At 43.5% G+C, this 20,400-nt stretch overlaps 1 protein-coding gene across 4 annotated transcripts in view; it reads left to right on the top strand.

Annotated features, from left to right (window-relative positions):
* The window catches only part of tmem245 (transmembrane protein 245), a 124,789-nt gene that overhangs the window by 23,800 nt on the left and 80,589 nt on the right, over positions 1–20,400 (top strand). For 3 of the 4 annotated variants that reach the window (XM_073054290.1, XM_073054289.1, XM_073054292.1), the window contains exons 2-5: positions 3,116–3,233; positions 8,094–8,189; positions 10,726–10,839; positions 19,545–19,766. In XM_073054290.1, coding sequence (XP_072910391.1) covers positions 3,116–3,233; positions 8,094–8,189; positions 10,726–10,839; positions 19,545–19,766 — 550 coding nt within the window. The remainder of the gene's footprint in view (positions 1–3,115; positions 3,234–8,093; positions 8,190–10,725; positions 10,840–19,544; positions 19,767–20,400) is intronic. The other variant, XM_073054291.1, reaches the window with a different exon arrangement.

The following is a 20,400-nucleotide window of genomic DNA, read 5'->3' as shown; positions in this document are numbered from 1 at the left end:
GCCCCTCGATGAGCTGCTCCAGCACCCCACCGACTGCTGTGTCGGATGTGTCCACCGTGAAGGCGGTCAGAACGTCCGTTCTGGGGTGCACCAGCTTCGTGGCATCTGCCAAGGCTTCCTTGGCTTTAATGAAAGTGGCCGCGGCCTCCTCATCCCAAGTAATTTCCTTGCCTTTACCCGACATCAGGGTGTACAAAGGGCGCATGATACGGACTGCTGAGGGGAGGAAACAGTGGTAGAAGTTCACCATACCAACGAACTCCTGCAGGCCTTTGACCGTGTTGGGCCGGGCAAAGTGGCGGATTGTGTCTACCTTGGCGGGCAGAGGTGTTGCCCCATCTTTGGTAATCCTGTGGCCCAGGAAGTCAATGGTATCGAGATCGAACTGGCATTTGGCCGGGTTGATCGTGAGGCTGAAATCACTCAGGCGGGAGCAGAGCTGGTGGAGGTGGGACAGATGCTCCTGACGACTACTGCTGGCTATAAGGATGTCGTCCAAGTAGATGAATGCAAAGTCCAGGCCGCGTCCCACTGCATCCATTAGCCGCTGGAACGTCTGTGCGGCATTCTTCAGGCTGAACGGCATTCGGAGGAACTCAAACAGGCCGAATGGGGTGATGAGTGCTGTTTTGGGGATGTCTTCAGGGTGCACCGGGATTTGATGGTATCCCCGGACGAGGTCTACTTTAGAAAATATTCTTGCCCCGTGCAGGTTTGCTGCAAAGTCCTGTATGTGCAGCACGGGGTAGCAGTCTGGAGTTGTAACCTCGTTCAGTCTGCGGTAGTCGCCGCATGGTCTCCAACCCCCGGCTGCTTTGGGCACCATGTGCAGTGGGGAGGCCCATGGGCTGTCGGACCTCCGTACGATCCCCAATTCCTCCATCCTCTTGAACTCTTCCTTCACCAGGCGGAGCTTTTCCAGGGGGGGCCTTCGTGCGCGGGCATGGAGGGGTGGTCCCTGGGTCGGAATGTGGTGCTGTACCCCATGTCTGGGCATGGCTGCCGTGAACTGTGGTGCCAGAATCGATGGGAAGTCCGCCAGGATTCTGGTGAATTCATTGTCTGACAGCATGATGGAGTCCAGGTGTGGGGCCGGCAACTTGGCTTCACCCAGGGAGAACGTCTGGAAAATCTCGGCATGTACCAGTCTTTTCCCTTGCAAGTCGACCAGCAGGCTGTGAGCTCGCAAGAAGTCCGCCCCCAGGAGTGGTTGGGCCACGGCGGCCAGTGTGAAGTCCCACGTGAGCCAGCTGGCGCCGAACTGCAGCTGCACTGTGCGGGTGCCGTAGGTCCGTATCGTGCTGCCGTTTGCGGCCCTCAGGATGGGTCCTGGCTTCCTGTTGCAGGTGTCGTACCCCGTCGGGGGCAAAACGCTGATTTCAGCTCCGGTGTCGACCAAGAAGCAGCGTCCCAACTGTTTGTCCCAAACGTACAAGAGGCTGTCCTGGTGGCCAACCGCCATAGTCATTAGCTGCTCCTGGCCCTGGCCCTTACAGGGCGGACAACAACGGCGAGCTTCTGTGCCCCACTGCTGGTGGTAGAAACACCACTGTTCACTGTCCTCCTCACTCCTGCCTTGTGTTGTGTGCGCCCCCCACCGAGCCTGGTCTGGTCTGCTGTTGGGTGCATGGCCTGGTAATCTGACCGATGGACGCCATGCTCTTCCTCTTGGCTTTCCACAGCATGTCTGCCTGGGCCGCCACCTTCCGGGGGTCGCTGAAATCTGCGTCGGCCAGCAGCAGATGTTTATCCTCGGGCAGCTGCTCTAGGAATGCCTGCTCAAACATGAGGCAGGGCTTGTGTCCGTCAGCCAGGACCAGCATCTCGTTCATCAATGCTGACGGCAGCCTGTCTCCCAAACCGTCCAGGTGAAGCAGGCGGGCACCTCGCTCACGCCGTGAGAGGCCAAAGGTCCCAGTGAGCAGCGCTTTGAATGCTTCATATTTGCCTTCTTCCGGGGGCGACTGTATGAAATCCGCAACCTGGGCGGCCGTCTCCTGGTCAAGGGTGCTCACCACGTGGTAGTAACACGTGGAATCAGAGGATATCTGCCGCATCTGGAACTGGGCTTCTGCTTGGCTAAACCACACGCGGGGTCGCAGCGTCCAGAAAGTCGGCAGTTTTAGCGAAACTGCGTGAACAGATGAAGAGTCGGTCATCGTTGGTCCAAATCCCGTTTGGACCGTCGGGGTCACCAATGTAGCGATGTACTACACACAGCGCTGAAATAACGACACACAGTCAGTAAGTCATTTTGAGACTAGTTTATTCAAACTTCGCGGCACTGGCATTTAATCCCTTGCGCCCGCCCTCTCCGGGTGGAAATGACGTCAGAGGTGCATTACCAAAGTCTCTCCCCACGCGCTGGCTATTTGTGAGCCGGTTCGCCTGCGCAGAAAGTGGGTCGCCACAGTATTTAGACAGTTATACAAACATACCAAGAATGGAGGGATATGGAACATGTTCAGAGAGATGAGATTAGTTTATTTTGATATTATAGTTGGCACAGATGTCATGTGCTAAAGGACCTATTCTTGTGCTGTACTGTTCTCTTTAAACCCTTCCTATCTACGTACCTGTCCAAGTGCCTTTAAAATGTTGTTAGTGTACTTACCTCAACCGGTTCCTCCAGCAGTTTGTTCCATACACAAACCACCCTTTGGTGGTAAATTACTCTCACTTTAAACCTATGCCTTCTAGTCCTCAATTCCACAACCCTGAGAAAAAGACTGCAGTCATCCTGTGTATATCTAAAGGATAAACAGCTATTACATACAACTCAAAATTATGGATGCTTGCTTGGTTATCTCAGCTGTAGCCATATGTTGGAAGATATTTTGATAAAGATTTCATATGATTAAAACTTGATGATAATTGATCATTTATATTGATAATTCATAATTTTTTTCCAGGAGGCCGTCTCTATTATTTGTAACCAATAACCTTTTGGCAAGAATGTATCTAACACTTAATGTCAAAAATATTCTAAATCCAGTAAGTTCTTTTAAAAAAAATAGAATTTTCATGGTGCTACAATATTGTTTTTGATTGTCCTGAACTGAAATACCTCTGATATTAACAAAATATTTATAACAATTATTTTCATTTGATACAGGTCTGGACTCTTGTTGTTGGATATGTATTGGCAGTTTCATTTAAGTGGAATACAAAAACAGAGCGTTTTCTTAAAACAATCTCTGTTCCAGTTTGGACAGTGCTTCTCTTTTACCTAGGTAAGAAACCTTTCTTTAAAAATACTGTGACGTTCTGGGCAGGGGGCATGGTCAACAACCTGCCCCTGCATTTCTAATGACCAGCACTGTTTACTGTTCTTGTGTTAAAATGTTTTTGTGTGATTATGAAGTTCCAGTTCATTTATTGTTACATTTTAGTTTGGGTTATACAGTTATTTGCTTGTGTATTTGTGGGTCACCCTAACTATAACCGGGGTGTGTGATGGTCACCTCCCCCATCGGTGTGAGACTGGTTAGGTTCACTCTCCGGGTTATGGTGCCCCATCTGTTTTGTGTTTATCACAATGAAACTGTTGTTGAGTGAAAGAGCTTCTTCGTCTGTCATTATGGACCAAATGCTCGCCACATTGGTGTCAGGAGTGGGATGCAAGATTGAACAGTTCGAAGACGGGTGTGAAGAGCTGCAACGGCGGTTAGAGTGCCTTCCAACCCAGGGAATCAGACAAGGGACCGAGCAGTATGCCTCCCCCGCGTCCACGGGCAAGGCTGGTGAAGATGGGACCCGGAGGGAGAACCTGGGAACCGAGCATCGTACCTTCCCAGGGAGCCACAACAGAGTGAGTGTAGCCAGGCTCCCCAACCCGGGGACAGAGCGGAGCACATCACTCACCTCCGTAGCAACCCACACCAGGGAACCCAAGACGCCATAGTCACGGGAGGATGGGCACCATGGCAGACGCCGCCGGAACAACAGGAAGATCAAAGGGCCTTGATAATTTGTGCCTCAAGGTCTAACCTGAAGATACGATGGTACCAGCCGCCTGGAGCCGTACCTGGCGCAAGTCAAACTTGGTCCCAAGTCAAACAGGTGGAGCCCTACCGAGACAGTGGTGCACCTTGCCCTGGCTCTGGAGGGAAATGCCGTGTGAACCCTCCTCGACATAACGCTGGCAGAGCCATGTGACTACAGGGCGCTCGTAATGGCGCTGGAGCGGAGTTTTGAGCAGAGGCCGTGGGCGGAAGCAATGAGGGAAGAACTGTGCAGCAGATGGCACCATATGGGAGAAAACTTGGGGGCGCTAGCAGCAGATCTCAACCTTTGTGCTTGAGTTCCCTGGTACCCCGAGTTCCTCCCGTGGCCCAGGAATAGCTTGCTCTCCACGCCTTTGTGAAGGCGCTGATGCCGGAGCGCCTTTGGCAGCATGTTCGCCTGATGTCGCCATCATCGCTGGACGAGGTGCTGGCCGAGGCAGAGAGAGCAGAAGCGATCTTAGCCGCCCACCCCCAAATGTTCCAGCATCGCCCTGCATGCAGCGTGCCCGGGCTTGTGTCACCGAGGCGGAGGAGGACTCTGACGAGGAGGAGTCCGTGAGATGGGTCCAACCAGCACCATCACCATCATCCATCCTGGTGTCCTCCCCAACACGGACCAGCCATCCCCACCTGGGTGGACAACGATGGCAGTTCAACTGACGACGGTCACCGGTGACTGTGTGGCGATGTGAGGGAAGAGGAGGCTGCGCATCGCAGTGGGGAGTAACACGGTGGAGCACGAGATGTGTCTCGCCGACAGCCCATAGTCCTATATCCTTGACCTGGACCTGCTGTCCCGCTGGGGGTTCTGCATGGATGTGTTGGGGGCAACACCCTACCTCGGTGCTGAAGCCGTCGCTCTCCGGCAGGGCAGCTCCAGGAAGCAGTCCCAGCAGGAGCGACAACCACCACCGGTTTCACAGTGGCCCACAGCAGTGCGGCACACCTGGCAGCGGCCCAGCGCAACAGCGTCAGTGATGGCACTTCTGCTGACAGCCAGCGACCACCTCCTCACCATGGACCAGCAGCTGCGCAGCGATCAGGTGAGCGATTCTGTGCTGGCCCGGGTAAGGGAATGGCTAACTGTGGGGCAAAGGCTGGAGTGGGCAGAGGTGTCTGCCCTGGACCCAGAGACCAAGGCCCTGTACTCGCAGTGGGGAACACTGGAAGTCCACGACGGGTTGCTGTTCCAGCAGTGACAGTTGTCCGATGGTGACAGACTCTTGCAGATGGTGTTCCCTCGGGGGCTCCGCGCCATGGTGCTGCGGTTCGGTGCATGGGCTGGTGGGGGCCATCCATCTCGGAGTTGCAAAGACGTGAGCAGGCTGCGTGAACGCTTCTATTGGCCTGGATGCAGGCAGGATGTGGAGTTGTTCATGCATGGCCCGGAAGGGCCTCGGCTGCCAGTCCGGGGTACCAATGCAGCAGTACATGGTGGGGGCCCCCTTAAGTGTCTACTGCCCCTCCTGGAAGAAGGGACTATCCCCCAGGCTTGGAAGCTACTGGAAGGGGCCTGGAGAGGTGCTGGACCACATCTCTGATGTGATATATCGAGTGCAGTTACCTGAGCGGTGGAAGGCAGTTGTGCTGCACCAGAACGGCTGGCACTATTTCGGTCCTTGGCCCAGTGAGGCTGAAGGACGGAACTGACACTCCGGGGGCCCTGCCTCCTGCCTCACACAAACAGGCGGCAGTGTCAACGCCCACTGGAACTTTTGGATCTTGCAATGGACTCTGGGGTTGCCGGGGATGGCTGACCCCTTGGGTGGGGGCAGTGTGACATTCTGGGTGGGGGGGGTGTGGTCGACAGCCTGCCCTGCATTTCTAATGACCAGCACTGTTTACTGAGCTTGTGTTAAAATGCTTTTGTCGGATTATGGTGGGAATTTCCAGTTCATTTATTGTTACCTTTTAGCTTGGGTTATACAGTTATTTGCTTGTGTATTTGTGGGTCACCCTAACTGTAACCAGAGTGTGTGATGGTCACCTCCCCCGTCGGTGTGAGACTGGTTGGGTTCACTCTCCGTGTCATGATGCCCCGTCTGTTTTGTGTTTATCACAATGAAACTGTTGTTGAGTGAAAGAGCTTCCTCGTCTGTCATTATGGACCAAATGCTCACCACAATATTTTTAAGTAGAGACTCCTGCAGTCCCATTCTAACACATCAAGAATGTAAGTACGGTAATCCTTAATTGGGAATGAAAAAACAAAATAGGGAGAATTGATGGTCTGTTAGTGTTTCTCGCAGGATATTGCACATGGTAATTATTCTGCCCTCGCTCAAGAGTTTTGCCTGTTTTTTCAAGCTAGACCAATGGGTAACTCCAGTTCCAAAGTAGCTGTAGTTGAAGGCGATTTTATTATTCACCAATGCGTTACAGTATGCAAGGAGCCTGTGTAAAAGGCAGATTCAAATATTGATTGAAATTCCTTTGACTTCTAATGAGTGCTTTTAACTACTAAATGAAATGTACAAAGATATAAAATGGACACCCTGATGATGAAAACTAATTGGTTAACAATGAGATAATAAGTAATCACCAACAGCTGTGAACTTGCAAGTAGTGAGATACGGTAATAGAGATAAACAAACCACATCAGGAAAGATGTAGCAGTGATGCATTTTTTCTTCACTGGTAAATTCCAAAAGTACCTCAATGTTAACTAAAATCCTGAAGTACTTTAGGATAATATATGTAAAGAGAATTAGCTTTTTAATGCAGTCTGGTTTTGGGAAATCTATAGCACAATATAATCAAAATGTGACCAAAAGCTCTATTTTTCATTCCATTTGCCTTTCTGTTAGCATGCTATATCTGTACATTTAATTTTCTGTGCTTCATATGCAAAGACACACTGATTCCTCCTTATCGCAGCACTCTTTATGTCTAGATCAAATCTGAATACTCAGCATAATTTCACGTTTATCATTAACTGTTGTGGATTATACTGGAAGGGATTCTGTATCTTTTTAAAATGATCTTTGACAATTTCTCGATGTTGAAATGTCATTTTTTATATTTTTCAGGCTCCCCATACCAGCTACATTGATCATTCCTCTGTGGTTTCACATTTCAGCTGAACTGTTGAAACCTCAACTGCAGTGTTATTTTGTAAATATAACAAACTTATTTTTGTATTTGAATAATTTCAATAGATAAGGACATAGGCCACTCAACATGTTTTTCAGAGAATGGCCTAATTGTATTTACAAGTATTGTGATCTCAATTTTAATTAAATTTGTTATCTTGTTTCACATCCAATCCAGGCTTTACACGGATGATAGCGAAATCCGTCTTTCTTATAGGACTTCTACAAAGAAACTCTTAATAAGGTCCACTGTGAAAACTAATATCAGTGGGAAATTACAATAGATTATGGGAATCTAAGGAAACTATTTCATTGAGTTCAAGAGCCGAGAGGTAATGTTACAGTTATATAGGACCCTGGTCAGACCCCACTTGGAGTACTGTGCTCATTTCTGGTCGCCTCACTACAGGAAGGATGTGGAAGCCATAGAAAGGGTAGAGAGGAGATTTATAAGGATGTTGCCTGGATTGGGGGGCATGCCTTATGAGAATAGGTTGAGTGAACTTGGCCTTTTCTCCTTGGAGCGACAGAGGATGAGAGGTGACCGGATAGAGGTGTGTAAAATGATGAGAGACATTGATCATGTGGATAGTCAGAGGCTGTTTCCCAGGGCTGAAATGGCTAACACGGAAGGGCACAGTTTTAAGGTGCTTGGAAGTAGGTACAGAGGAGATGTCAGGGATAAGTTTTTTATGCAGAGAGTGGTGAGTGCATGGAATGGGCTGCTCAATGGAATGCCGGCGACGGTAGTGGAGGCAGATACAATAGGGTCTTTTAAGAGACCCTAGGATAGGTACATGGAGCTTAGAAAAGTAGAGGGCTGTGAGTCACCCTAGGTAATTTCTAAAGCAAGTATATGTTCGGCACAGCATTGTGGGCGGAAGGGCCTGTATTGTGCTGTAGGTTTTCCATGTTTCTATCTCTAATTTCCTTAGTATCCTAAATCTAAAATGAATGTTCAAGTTTGTAGATTAATAATTCATTTTCCTTACAGCATCAATTGCTGGAGCTTGGCAAATTCCAGTTTTTCTGGTGATAGTCATTCTGCTGGTAATGGGAGCATTTCAGGAAGGGACAGGGGATGGCACTGGTGAGTTGATACTGCGCAAAGTGACTTAAATTTATATGTAAACATATATATATTGACATGTTTCATTAAATTATTAAGCAATACTCACCCTGTTTTGTGAGTAAACATAATGGTTTCTTTTATAATTTTGGAGAAACAAGAGACTGCAGATGCAGGAATCTAAAGCAATAAGCAATCTGCTGGAAAGACTCAATGAGTTCTTTGTGCAGAGTTTTGACCCAAAATGTCAACAGTTCCCTTCATCTCATAGATGATGCTTGACCCACTGAGTTTTTTCCAGCAGATAGTTGTTGTTCCATATCTTTGCTAATGATGAAGCATGTATTGTTCATTTACTGTGTGGGCGTTTTTACTTATAGTAGACAACACAAGCTGGGTCACTAACTACAAACCAGAGAAAATCTGCAGGTGCTGGAAATCCAAGCAGCACACATAAAATGTTGGAGGAACTCAGCAGACCAGGCAGCATCTGTGGAAAAAAGTACAATCAAAGTTTTGGGCCAAAACCCTTTGGAAGGACTGGAGTAAAAAAAAGCAGAGCAGTGGATTTATAAGGTGGGGGGAGGGGAGAGAGAAACACCAAGTGAAGCCTGGAGGAGGAGGGATGAAGTAAAGAGCTGGGAAGTTGATTGGTGAAAGAGACAGAAGGCCATGGAAGAAAGAAGAAGAGGGGAGGAGCACCAGAGGGAGGTGATGAGCAGGCAAGGAGATAAAGTGAGAGAGGGAAAATGGGGTGGGAAATGGTGAGGGGGGGCATTATCAGAAGTTTGAGAAATCGATGTTCATGCCATCAGGTTGAAGGTTATCCAAACGGAATACAAGGTGTTGTTACTCCAACCTAAGTGTGGCCTCATCACGGCAGTGGAGGAGGCCATGCATGGTCATGTGGGAATGGGAAGTGGAGTTAAAATGGGTGACCACAGGGAGATCCTGCTTGTTCTGATGGAGCAGTCAATTGAATGTGAGTACCTGGGGTCCTCAGAGGTTCCAAATTGAGAAGCTTGAAAAAGAATCTGGAAACCATGTGGTATAAGCTGGTGGCAAAGGGTCTGGATAAGCACGTGATCAAAGAGTCAGAGAGCAGCAGGGATCACAGTGGGGGAGCAGTGAGAGTTTCACTGAACTCCTGTCGAAGGAAAGATTTAAACCTTCAGGGTAGGCATCCCTGGAAGAGACTTCACAGAGTAGTAATCAAACCACAAAAAAAGAAAAATCTACAGATGCTGGAAATCCAAGCAACAAACAGAACTAGCATGATCTTCCATTTGACCCTGAACCCTTACTATATCACTATGCACCTCCCTTTTAACTATTGTCATTATTCATCTGGCAATTTCTCACTCCAGCTTTTGAGTGGCATGTTTTACTGATCTGTTAGCGATAATTATCAGTTTCACTTTAAATTTGTTAGCTTTTAAAAAGCATGTCATGTTTTGAAATTTTAGTAATAACATTTTTTGCCTTTAAGCATCAAATCAGATTTGTAATTCTATAAGTGTAAGGCTTCAAAAGAAGCAATCAGTAAAACACATGAAATACCTTTAGCTCCCATATTTTGCCACTATCGTTGGAGGTTAAGTAAGCACAATGGATGGTGAGCATCCTCTTTCTGCTGCTGATTACAAAATTCCAGCCTTCAAATTTGGTATTTGTGATTAGATTGCTGAAGTGTATTCCACTGGAACCCAGATGAAGCATTACCTTGCTAAGATTCCCCAAAACTTAAGATGTGGAATCTGTACCACTCTGGACCTGATGAAGTAGTTTGCATATCCAGCGTTTGCATAGAAGCTGTAGAGCTACAAAAACATAAGGATAAAGTAAGCAGAATTTTAAAAAAAATGTACTCTGGGTTTTAAATCATTTAAGCATTCTTAATTGCTTTTAGTTGATTTTGTTTTTTTATGTTCAATTATTTAAATGTTTAACTTTATAATTTTTTAAATTTTATATATTTCTATATGTCAAAGGCAAATGTTCTATAATTTGACAACAGAAAAGCTAGGACAGACTGTTACGAGCAGTCGGCCTTCCAGAAGAATTTAATGTTTAGGGCTTGCTTTCACTATTACTACGCCCACTCCAGCTGTTCAGAGCTCCTGGTTGATTCCAGGATTATCCAACCCAAATATCGACTTTTCTAGATTCAGCTGTGTTAGGTCCTGGGAAGCAGAGAATATGAGGGGCAATTATAGCTGATAACCCTGTGGCAGAACAATCCAGACCATCAAGATGGGAAAAGCAAGTTCTTTTAGATGTATGTTCTTCCTGCTTAATAAGGTTTCTTTCTGATATTTGTGAGAGGAATTGGAATGTGAAAGTATGGGTTTATAAGTCTCATTCAGTTTTTGGAAAAGTTAGGGCAAAGACTTAAAAGGGCTTGAATTTTATATTGTCAGTGCCTGTAAGTCTGTAGTTGTTGGCTACAGTTATTGATTTTATTTTATTTGTAGAATATGCTTAGTTCTGTTTTCAGTGTTGTGTTATGTTCAGGCTGCTAGTTGTCTTCTGATTTGTTTCGTTTTTTTATCTGCAGGTTTGGAGCTGCCAGGTCATATGATTCAAATGGTTTTCAGCACTGTTAATATGGCAGTATCAATGATAGGATTCTCAAGTCACCAAGAGGAAAATCCAGCAAAAGAATTATCAGGTGATTAATTGTATTCTGCCGATATGAATTGAGGAAAGAAAATTTGAAGTATGATATCTTCTAAGATGTTAATAACTAAATTGCACAGTAGCTAAAATATATTAATTATATAATGGTACGCTACAGTTATACCCTGCAGAGTATTTGATCATTTTAGCACTCTGTCCAGGGCTTCACTTGTGAATACATATTACGAAGAGGTCACTTAAAATTTTCATAGTTGGAGAAGTGCTAACTGAACCTTCAACCAGGCTCCAACCTCAGTAGTACTGTTAATAATGCAACTCCTGGATATACTATATTGCTGTAATGACGTCTTCTAGCACTGATTCCATTTGTACTCTCATTCCTGTAACCCAGATAGATCATGTGGAGATACTGATACACTGTATGTGTTTTTACAAGTATGTGCAGAAATTTGAACAACACTCAGTATATATTTGAAGTAAATATCTGACAAAAAGTCATCAATCTTTCACAGATGTTGCCTGACCTACTTAGTGTTAGCAGTATTTTCTGTATTTATGTTGGATTTTCTACATTAAGTTTTTCGATTTTCAAATATTTGAAGTAAATTAATATATACTATAACAGTATTTAATTGCCCAACCCTAATTGTCTTTGAGAAGGTGGTGGTGAGCTGCCTTCATGAACCATTGGAGTTCTTGACATGTGGGTATACCCACCATGCAGTGGGGAGAGAGTGCCAGGATTTTGACCCATCAACACTGAAAAAACAACTATATATTTCCAAATCAGGATAGAGAGTGGCCTGGGGAGCAAATTCCAGGTGGTGGTATTGACTGAATTTTGTTGCCATTGTTCTAGCTGTGTTTGGAAGGTGATGCCCAAGGAGTCTTGGTATGTTGTTACTGTTCATTTTGTAGTGTACCAACAACTACTGTCACTGTGAGTTGGTAGTGGATGAGATTCCTATCCCATATGGGGTTGTGTTTCTTGAGTGTTTTTGAAGCTGCCTTATTAAGGCAAGTGAAAGAATATTCTATCACAGTCCTAACTTGAGCCTTGTAACTATGGATAGGGTCTGGGGAGTTAGGAGATGAGTTACTGGCTTCAGGATTCGTAGCCTCTAGTTTGGAGGGGCCACTGCAGAGAACTGGAAAAAGCTGCAGGAAGTTGTAAACTCAGTCAGCTGCATCATGGGCTGATCCATAATCGAGGACACCTTCAAAAGGTGATGCCTCAAAAAGGCAGCATCCATCATTAAGGAACCCTATCACCCAGGACATTTCCTCTTCTCATTGATACCATCAAGGAGGAGGTAGACTGCCTATTGTTCCACAGGAATGTGTCCTTAGCCACATAGTCATAGATATAAAGTGAGTAGAGCAGGGGGCGAAGTACCGCTCCAACACCATATACAAGTTCGCTGGTGACACCACTGTGGTGGCTACATCAAAGGTGAAGATGAATCAGCATACAGGAGCAAGATTGAAAATTTGGCTGAGTGATGTAATAACAACCACCTCTCACTCAATGTCAATAAGACCAAGGAACTGATTGTAGACTTCAGGAGAGGATCAATAACTTTAAATACCTAGGTGTCACTATTTCAGAAGACCTGCCCTGGACCCATCATAAAAATATAATAGCAAAGAAAGCATGACAACAACTCTACTTCCTCAGGAATATGCGGAGATTTGACATCTCATCAGAAACCTTGACAAACTTCTATAGATATGTGGTGGAAAGTGTGCTGACTGGCTGCATTACGGCCTGGTATGGGAATGCCAATGCCTTTGAGTGGGAAATCCTATATAAGGTAGTGGATTCAGCCCAGTACATCACAGGTAAAATCCTGCCAACCATTAAGCACATCTACATGAAACATCATCGTAGAAAAGGAGCATCCATCAACAATGATCCTCACCACCCAGGCCATGCTCTTTTTTCATTGCTCCTATCAGGTAGAAGGTACAAGTGCCTCAGGACTCACACCCCAAAGGTTCAAGAACAGGGATAGTAGCAGGGGTACTACCCCTGAATAATCAAGACTCCTGAACAAATGGGATAACTACTCATTCTACTACTAGTGTTCTCACAACCAATGGTCTCACTTTAAGGACTTCTATCTTGTTATTTCATGCCTGTTATTTATTGCTATTTATTTATATCTGCATTTGCATGGTTTGTTGTCCATTGGTCCTGTTTACAGTTACTAGATTTGCTAAGTATGCCTGCAGAAGAAGAATCTCAGGGTTGTATGTGGTGACATGCATGTATTCTAATAATAAATTTTACTTTGAACCTTGAATTACAGGAGCCTGAAGGCACACACTCAATGTTTCAGGAACAGTTTCTTTCCCACTGCCATCAGATTTCTGAATGGACAATGAACCCATGAACACATTTTTTTGCTCTCTTTTTGTACTACTTAATTTTAATGTGTATTTCTTAGTGTAATGCATAGTTTTTTATTATTCTGTATTGCACAGTACTGCTGCTGCAAAACAACAAATTTCATGACCTATGCCTGTGGCATTAAACCTGATTCTGATAGCAGCAGCTATGTTCAAATAAGCCCATGTACATCCACAACGGTTGATTTAATTACTTTATAAATGAAAGTTGTTTTGAAAGGAAATCTCTGAGTTGATAAATACATTGTTTATCAGAGTAAGAACATCCCAATGTTGACAGTATAATTCTGTGCTTGATCTTACAGCTGAAGCTCTGTCATAAGAATAATAATTATGGGTGTATTATGCAATGAAAGGTTTCACAGGCTAGTCTTGCTTCCCCCTAAAACAGCAGGAATCTCCTTAATTGAAACATAAAAGATAATAAGGGGTCTTGGCAGGATGGACATGGAGAGATGCTTCCTCCTATGAGACAGTCTAGAACTAGAGGTGACTCCAGCTTTATAGACTACAATCAATGCCTGGCCCTATCCTCAGCCTTTTATACTGTTTTGAAAGAATTTAATATAATCTGCAGAGAGTAAGAATGCTACATAGGCTAATTTTGGAGCTTATTTTTCACCCAGTCATGCATGTTGTTCTGCCACCCTCATTCAGCCTCCATGAAGTCCAGTTATCCATCACCACTGGCCAAGTGCCAATAGCAAGAAAAATTAGAGGTTTATAGCCCCAACACACAAAAGAATAGATCTTGCTAAAAATCCATGTATTAGGTTATAACCTCACTGATACAGTGCTACTTCCAAATTTGTTGTGAATTTGTGTGGCCGCTTTTCATCAAATAGACAATTATTCACTAACGGGAATAGCATAAAATAAAGATATGACCAAAAGGCTCCAGATTGATCTTAGTGTTTTGAGGGATACCAATTAAGGTTTCGTGGACCTGAATGCATGGTGTTCTACGAGATGGTAAATGTCAAAATACAGTGTTTTAAGAAATATTTCTTGACCAAACAAGTTTGATTCATGTGGAATCCACTACAGTAGTTTATTTTATCAAGCTTGTTATCATTAAAATCCTTAAAAATACACTAATGCTAAGAAATTGTGAAGTATTTAGGAGAAAGAAGTATGCCATTGACTTTATAGTTCTGCTTTGCCAATTCACTCCACAGTTTCTCTACTTATGTTAACCATTGGAAAACTCAGCAGGTCATACAGCATCTGTGGGAGGAAAGAAAATGTTGACACACACACTGCATGATCCAGAGTTCCTCCAGTACATTGTTGGTTACTCCAGATTCTAATACCTTCCATCTCATCAGGAGAATAACATCATTGAGTTGGAAATTCATTTAAGTCTTACAAAATCAAGAATTTATCTGTTAATTATCCCATACATGTTTACTTTTCCCCGTCAGTCATAAAGTAACACTGAACAACAAAGATTTTGCTTCCTACATACTTTTGGGTATATCTTGTGGAGTGTGGGCTGCTGATCATGAGAATTACTATGAAATTTCCTTATTACTCACCTTTTTTTAATCGCCTATATTTGTTATTTCAGTTCATAATTCGAGTCTGCTAAAATGTTGCCCACAGTGTGAGCTGAAAGTTTTCTATGTTGTTCAAACATGCTTAGGCAGGGCATGGTGCATGGCAGGACCAGATTTAGAAAGGCTGTAAAATCATCATGCTCACACTGTTTTATGCATTGTGTTTACATGTATATCAGTTTGCGATCACATTGATGCGCCTGCTCTACACACATAACATATTGTGTGTACTCATTATAATAAAGTATGTGTTTTCAGGACTACTTGTGATAACAAAATGTCTCGCCAATGTTGCAACAACCGTGACCAAGACAAAGCCTGGGCTCCCCACATCTGTTGTACAACATGCACTGTCGATCGTAGAGCTTGGCTCTGAGGTACTGGGAAATCAATCTCGTTTGCTGTCTTGATGATGTGGTGAGAGCAGAAGGATCATGTGACAGACTGCTGCATCTGTCTGAACGGTGTGTCTGGTTTCTCTGCTAAAAACAAGAAAGCCATTGAATTCGCCAGTCTCCCTTCAGCTATAAGACCTGTGCCGCATGACAATAGTCTTCCAGTACCAAAGCCACCAGAGACATGGAGTCTAGAAGAGGCCGACAAAGATGTCATGATTCACGAGCCAGGAATGGAAAATGATACTGATACCAATTTTGAACGTTTATGTTGAGTGAGCCTCATTCTGATAAGTCAATCTGAGTTAATTGACTTGGTTAGAGATTTGGGTTTGTCAAAGGTGAAAGCAGAATTACTGTGTTCAAGACTGCAAGGATGGAATCTGCTGTCACCAGGCAGATATGTTCATAAAGGATTTCATTATTTGAGAGAGAGATTTCCCAGAGTAACTGATGCCAAGATTAAGGAAGTCATTTTTTTTGCCATCAACATCAGGCAGTTCGAACAGCTTCCAGAGGGGCTGGAGAAAGGCATTCAAGAATGTTGTTGAAAATTTTGTTGGCAACTACAGAGTACCAAATTACGTGCAACTGGTTGACAATATGCTTCAAGCAAACGAAGACTATGAAGTGCAGCATGTCACTAAAGATTCATTTTCTGCATTCCCATTTAGATTTCTTCCCTGCAAATCTTAGTGCTGTCAGTGATGAGTGTGATGAAATGTTTCACCAGGACATTGTGCTCAAGGAGAAACGGTATCAGGGCAACTAAAATTCATCAACACTGATTGATCATTGTTGGACGCTTAACTGAGCAGCCTTTGACACTGTGTACAAATGAAAATCATCAACAAAATATTTTTAGCTTAGTTGAACTATTGCAAATTGTCAGCACCATTATGCAATTAATTGCATTATATTCAATAAAAGTTAATTTTTAGTTTCTCCAAATTCCTGCGTGATGATACAAGTAGTCTGCAATTTTTTCGTTCAGCTTCAAAAACCACAAAGGCTGAGGAAACAATAATTTCAACTGGTGGTTGTAACATTAAAATAATGAATTTAACTTTAAATAAAATACAGTCGAAATGTATTCGTTTTCAGCAAATTAGTATTAAAGTTTCTCCTCATTTGAATATTTGTGTTTGCATGGTTACTGTAAATTATTTTTAAAATTTATTGATCGGTTCTGAGTTTTTATTTTACTACTTATTACAAACTGCTTTATTGTCAACTTTTATGCAGCAATTGATGCACAGATTGATTACTAGGGATATTTTGAATAAATAATATTTGAGACCGCAGTATGTGGGAACCCTTTGCTTGTGTGGGCATTTATGCTTTTGACTTTGTGATAAGAATCTGTTCAACTTTCATGTGCTTCTGAGTTAATCTGGTGACAACTTTCCATTTGGATTCATGTGAACATTAGCTAGTTAGGCCTAATGAGAGAAAATTATAGCAGCTTTGAACTTCAATAAATATTGGAAGAAGAAAGGGAGTCAGCATTTTTTTTACTTGTTTTTGAAAATTAAAAGCCAAATTTTGGCAGATGCAATCGGGTCTTAGACTTAGATAGGTACATGGAGCTTAGGAAAATAGAGGGCTGTGTGGTAGGGAAATTTGAGGCAGCTTCTTAGAGTAGGTTACATGGTCAGCACAACTTTAATGTACTTGTAATGTGCTGTAGATGCTCAGTGTTCAATACTTTCAAAAAAAATTGCTGTCCAGTGTAATTGAGGTCTTCCATTATCACTATAATGTACTATTCAACCAGCGTTGTTGTAATTCCTGTATTGTTTAAGTCTAACCAAATAAATTTTATACTTAAAAGCTTCCAAGTCTATCATTCCTTTAATTTTGTTCTACTTCCTCTGAAAATGTTGTAACCATGGATCTCCTTGAATACCCTATCTCGCTTACTGCTACTCAATTTTAGTTCAGTTTGCAGCTATCTCGTAATTGGGATCTATGCTTTTGCACTCAATACTCAAGATAGTCCACCACAAATTTACCTACTGCCTGATCCTTTTCACTTTAGAACTTCCTTTATTCTAATTATGTGTACCCCCCCTAATAGAAACATAGAAAACCTACAGCACAATACAGGCCTTTCGGCCCACAAAGCTATGCTGAACATCTCCCTACCTTAGAAGTTACTAGGCTTACCTATAGCCCTCTATTTTTCTAAGCTCCATGTACCTATCCAAATGTCTCTTAAAAGACCCTATTGTATCTGCCTCCACCACCATTGCTGGCAACCCATTCCATGCACTCACCACTCTGAGTAAAAAAACTTACCCCTGACATCTCCTCTGTACCTACTCCCCAGCACCTTAAACCTGTGTCCTCTTGTGGCAACCATTTCAGCCCTGGGAAAAAGTCTCTGGCTATCCACATGATCAATGCCTCTCATCATCTTATGCACCTCTATCAGGTCACCTCTTGTCCTCTGTCGCTCCAAGGAGAAAATGCCGAGTTCACTCAACCTATTCTCATAAGGCATGCTCCCCAATCCAGGCAACATCCTTGTAAATCTCCTCTGCACCCTTTCTATGGCTTCCACATCCTTCCTGTAGTGAGGCGACCAGAACTGAGCACAGTACTCCAAGTGGGGTCCGACGAGGGTCCGAAATAGCTACAACATGACCTCTCGGTCCCTAAATTCAATTCCACGATTGATGAAGGCCAATACACCGTACACCTTCTTAACCACAGCATCAACCTGCACAGCTGCTTTGAGCGTCCTATGGACTTGGACTCCCAAGATCCCTCTGATCCTCCACACTGCCAAGAGCCTTACCATTAATAATATATTCTGCCATCATATTTGATCTACCAAAATGAACCACTTCACACTTACCTGGGTTGAACTCCTCCTGCAACTTCTCAGCCCAGTTTTGCCCAATGTTCCACTGTAACCTGACAGCCCTGCACACTATCCACAACACCTGCAACCTTTGTGTTATCAGCAAACTTACTAACCCATCCCTCCACTTACTCATCCAGGTCATTTATAAAAATCACGAAGAGTAAGGGTCCCAGAACAGATCCCTGAGGCACTCCACTGGTGACTGACCTCCATGCAGAACATGATCCGTCTACAACCACTCTTTGCCTTTGCTCACAGTAATTTGTATCTTCTCTTGCCTTCTTCAGTCTGCTGCATCTTCTAGTTATCTTATATAAGCAACCAAAACACCAATTCTCCAGGCGATATTAGTCTTGGTCTTTTTAAGCTGTTCAAATTGTACGAGTCCCTTTTGCTTCGTGACTGTTTCCAGTGCATCAAGAATCCAAGTCCACCTATTTGCATTGTTTCTGCAACAAGCATTGACTTCTCATGTATTCCTGCTTCTCTGTTCACTTGTATATGTCACCAGGAGTATGTATCTGCTTTCAAACTTCCTAACTCCTAAAATTTTGACCTGAATGTGAAACAAATGTGAATCCTTGTTGTTGGTTCCAGTACAGATCATGACTTCTGGCTCTTTTTTTTTACATATTTGGAAATGTTCATTGAGGCAAATGACAAATTGTTTGCTTGGTGACAAAGTTGTGCCAAAGGACACATGTTAAAACTAGGGGTAAGAATAGAATCACTTTAGACATTGTTAGTTGCCATTAATACTATTAAGGTGAACTAAATAATTGAGTCATAAACAACACACACAAAATGCTGATGGAACAGCAGGCCAGGCAGCATCTATAAAGAGAAGCACTGACGATGTTTTGGGCCAGGACCCTTCGTCCCAGGATCTCGGCCCAAAACGTCGACAGTGCTTCTCCTTATTGATGCTGCCTGGCCTGCTGTGTTCCACCAGCATTTTGTGTGTGTGGTTTGAATTTCCAGCATCTGTAGATTTCCTTGTGTTTGCTCTTTAGAGTCATAATCAAATATTGTTTTTGGAAGGAGCAATAAGATAGTCTGAGAATGAGTAGTTTAGTTGATATTGAAAGAGTCTAAAGTAAGGAATCTGTAAGTCCTTGCTGTAGAATGTGTGAGTTTACTCCGGGTGCCCCTGTTTCCTCACACAGTCCAAAGGTTAGTGGGTTAATTGGTCATTGTAAATTGTTCCGTGATTAGGGTAGGGTTAAATTAAAGATTGCTGGGAGGTGCGGCTCAAAGGGCCTATTCCACGCTGTATCTCAATCAATCAATAAATAAATGGACAGACTTTTTTCCCTGCAGAAAATCATTGTGTTTCATTTTGGTTTTTAGTTGAAATTTGGCAGTTTTCTTGATTTAGTTACTGCCTTGCTCTGGATCGTACTTAATAGTTATAGCTTGGCCATTTAATTTTGTTAGTTCTTGCAGTGTTCCTGTTGCTGATTTAATCAAACAGTAATGTATTTTTTTCTCTCACTAGGGTCTGCTGAATCTAGAGACTTCAGCTCTTCGCCATCTGCCACCTCCTCTGCCTCCTCAACCTTGTTTACTCCAATCAGAGTACCAAGGCCTGGAATTGTGTCATTTGCCAAAAAGAAGAAAACAAGTGCGATCTACTTTGTGATGCTTGTTTGGGCTATTGCTATAGTGCAGATCTGGCTGAATCTTTGGATATTGGAGCTGCTTCCTGTTCCAGTAGCTGGTAATATATTTGACTCTCAAACAACTGGTTGATGTTGTTTTGTTAGATAAAAACACCAGAATGAAAATAATCCTTAACGTCATTAGTCCATATGCCAAAAATGTATGTACCGTTTAATAATGTCCCTTATGACTGTTCCTTGTGCAGCTATCAACTGTTCTATGAAGTTAATCTCTTATGTTAACTTTACATTTCAGCCCCAGATCCCTCTTTCACCACCTTGAGATTTTTAGTACATAAAGCATTTGTGATATATGATACCCAAATGTTTTCTAGATCTTGGTTGTAAGGTATATGTTAGGTGTGGCTCCAGCTTTGTGAGAGGGGAATGATTTAAAAGGCAATTTCTGCACATGTAGGGTGATGTGTATGTGAAACGAGCTGTTAGAGGAAGAGGTTAAGGCAGGTACAGTGACAAAACTTAAAATACATTTGGACAGTACTGTGTATGGATGGGAAATGTTTTGAGGGATATGGGCCAAACACAGACAAATGGCCATAGGTCTGATGGCTATTTGCTTGGCATGGGCATGCTGGACCAAAGAGCTAGTTTCCACGCTATAAAAATCTTAGCTTTTAGAAGGAAACTGTGGCAACACTTCAGGGGAGAAAACAATATATGTTGGGGTCCCAG

The sequence above is a fragment of the Hemitrygon akajei genome, chromosome 8 (assembly GCF_048418815.1).
Source record: "Hemitrygon akajei chromosome 8, sHemAka1.3, whole genome shotgun sequence".
Lineage (NCBI taxonomy): Eukaryota > Metazoa > Chordata > Chondrichthyes > Myliobatiformes > Dasyatidae > Hemitrygon > Hemitrygon akajei.
Note: the sequence above shows the minus strand (reverse complement) of the source record. Positions and strands in the feature narration are given on the sequence as shown.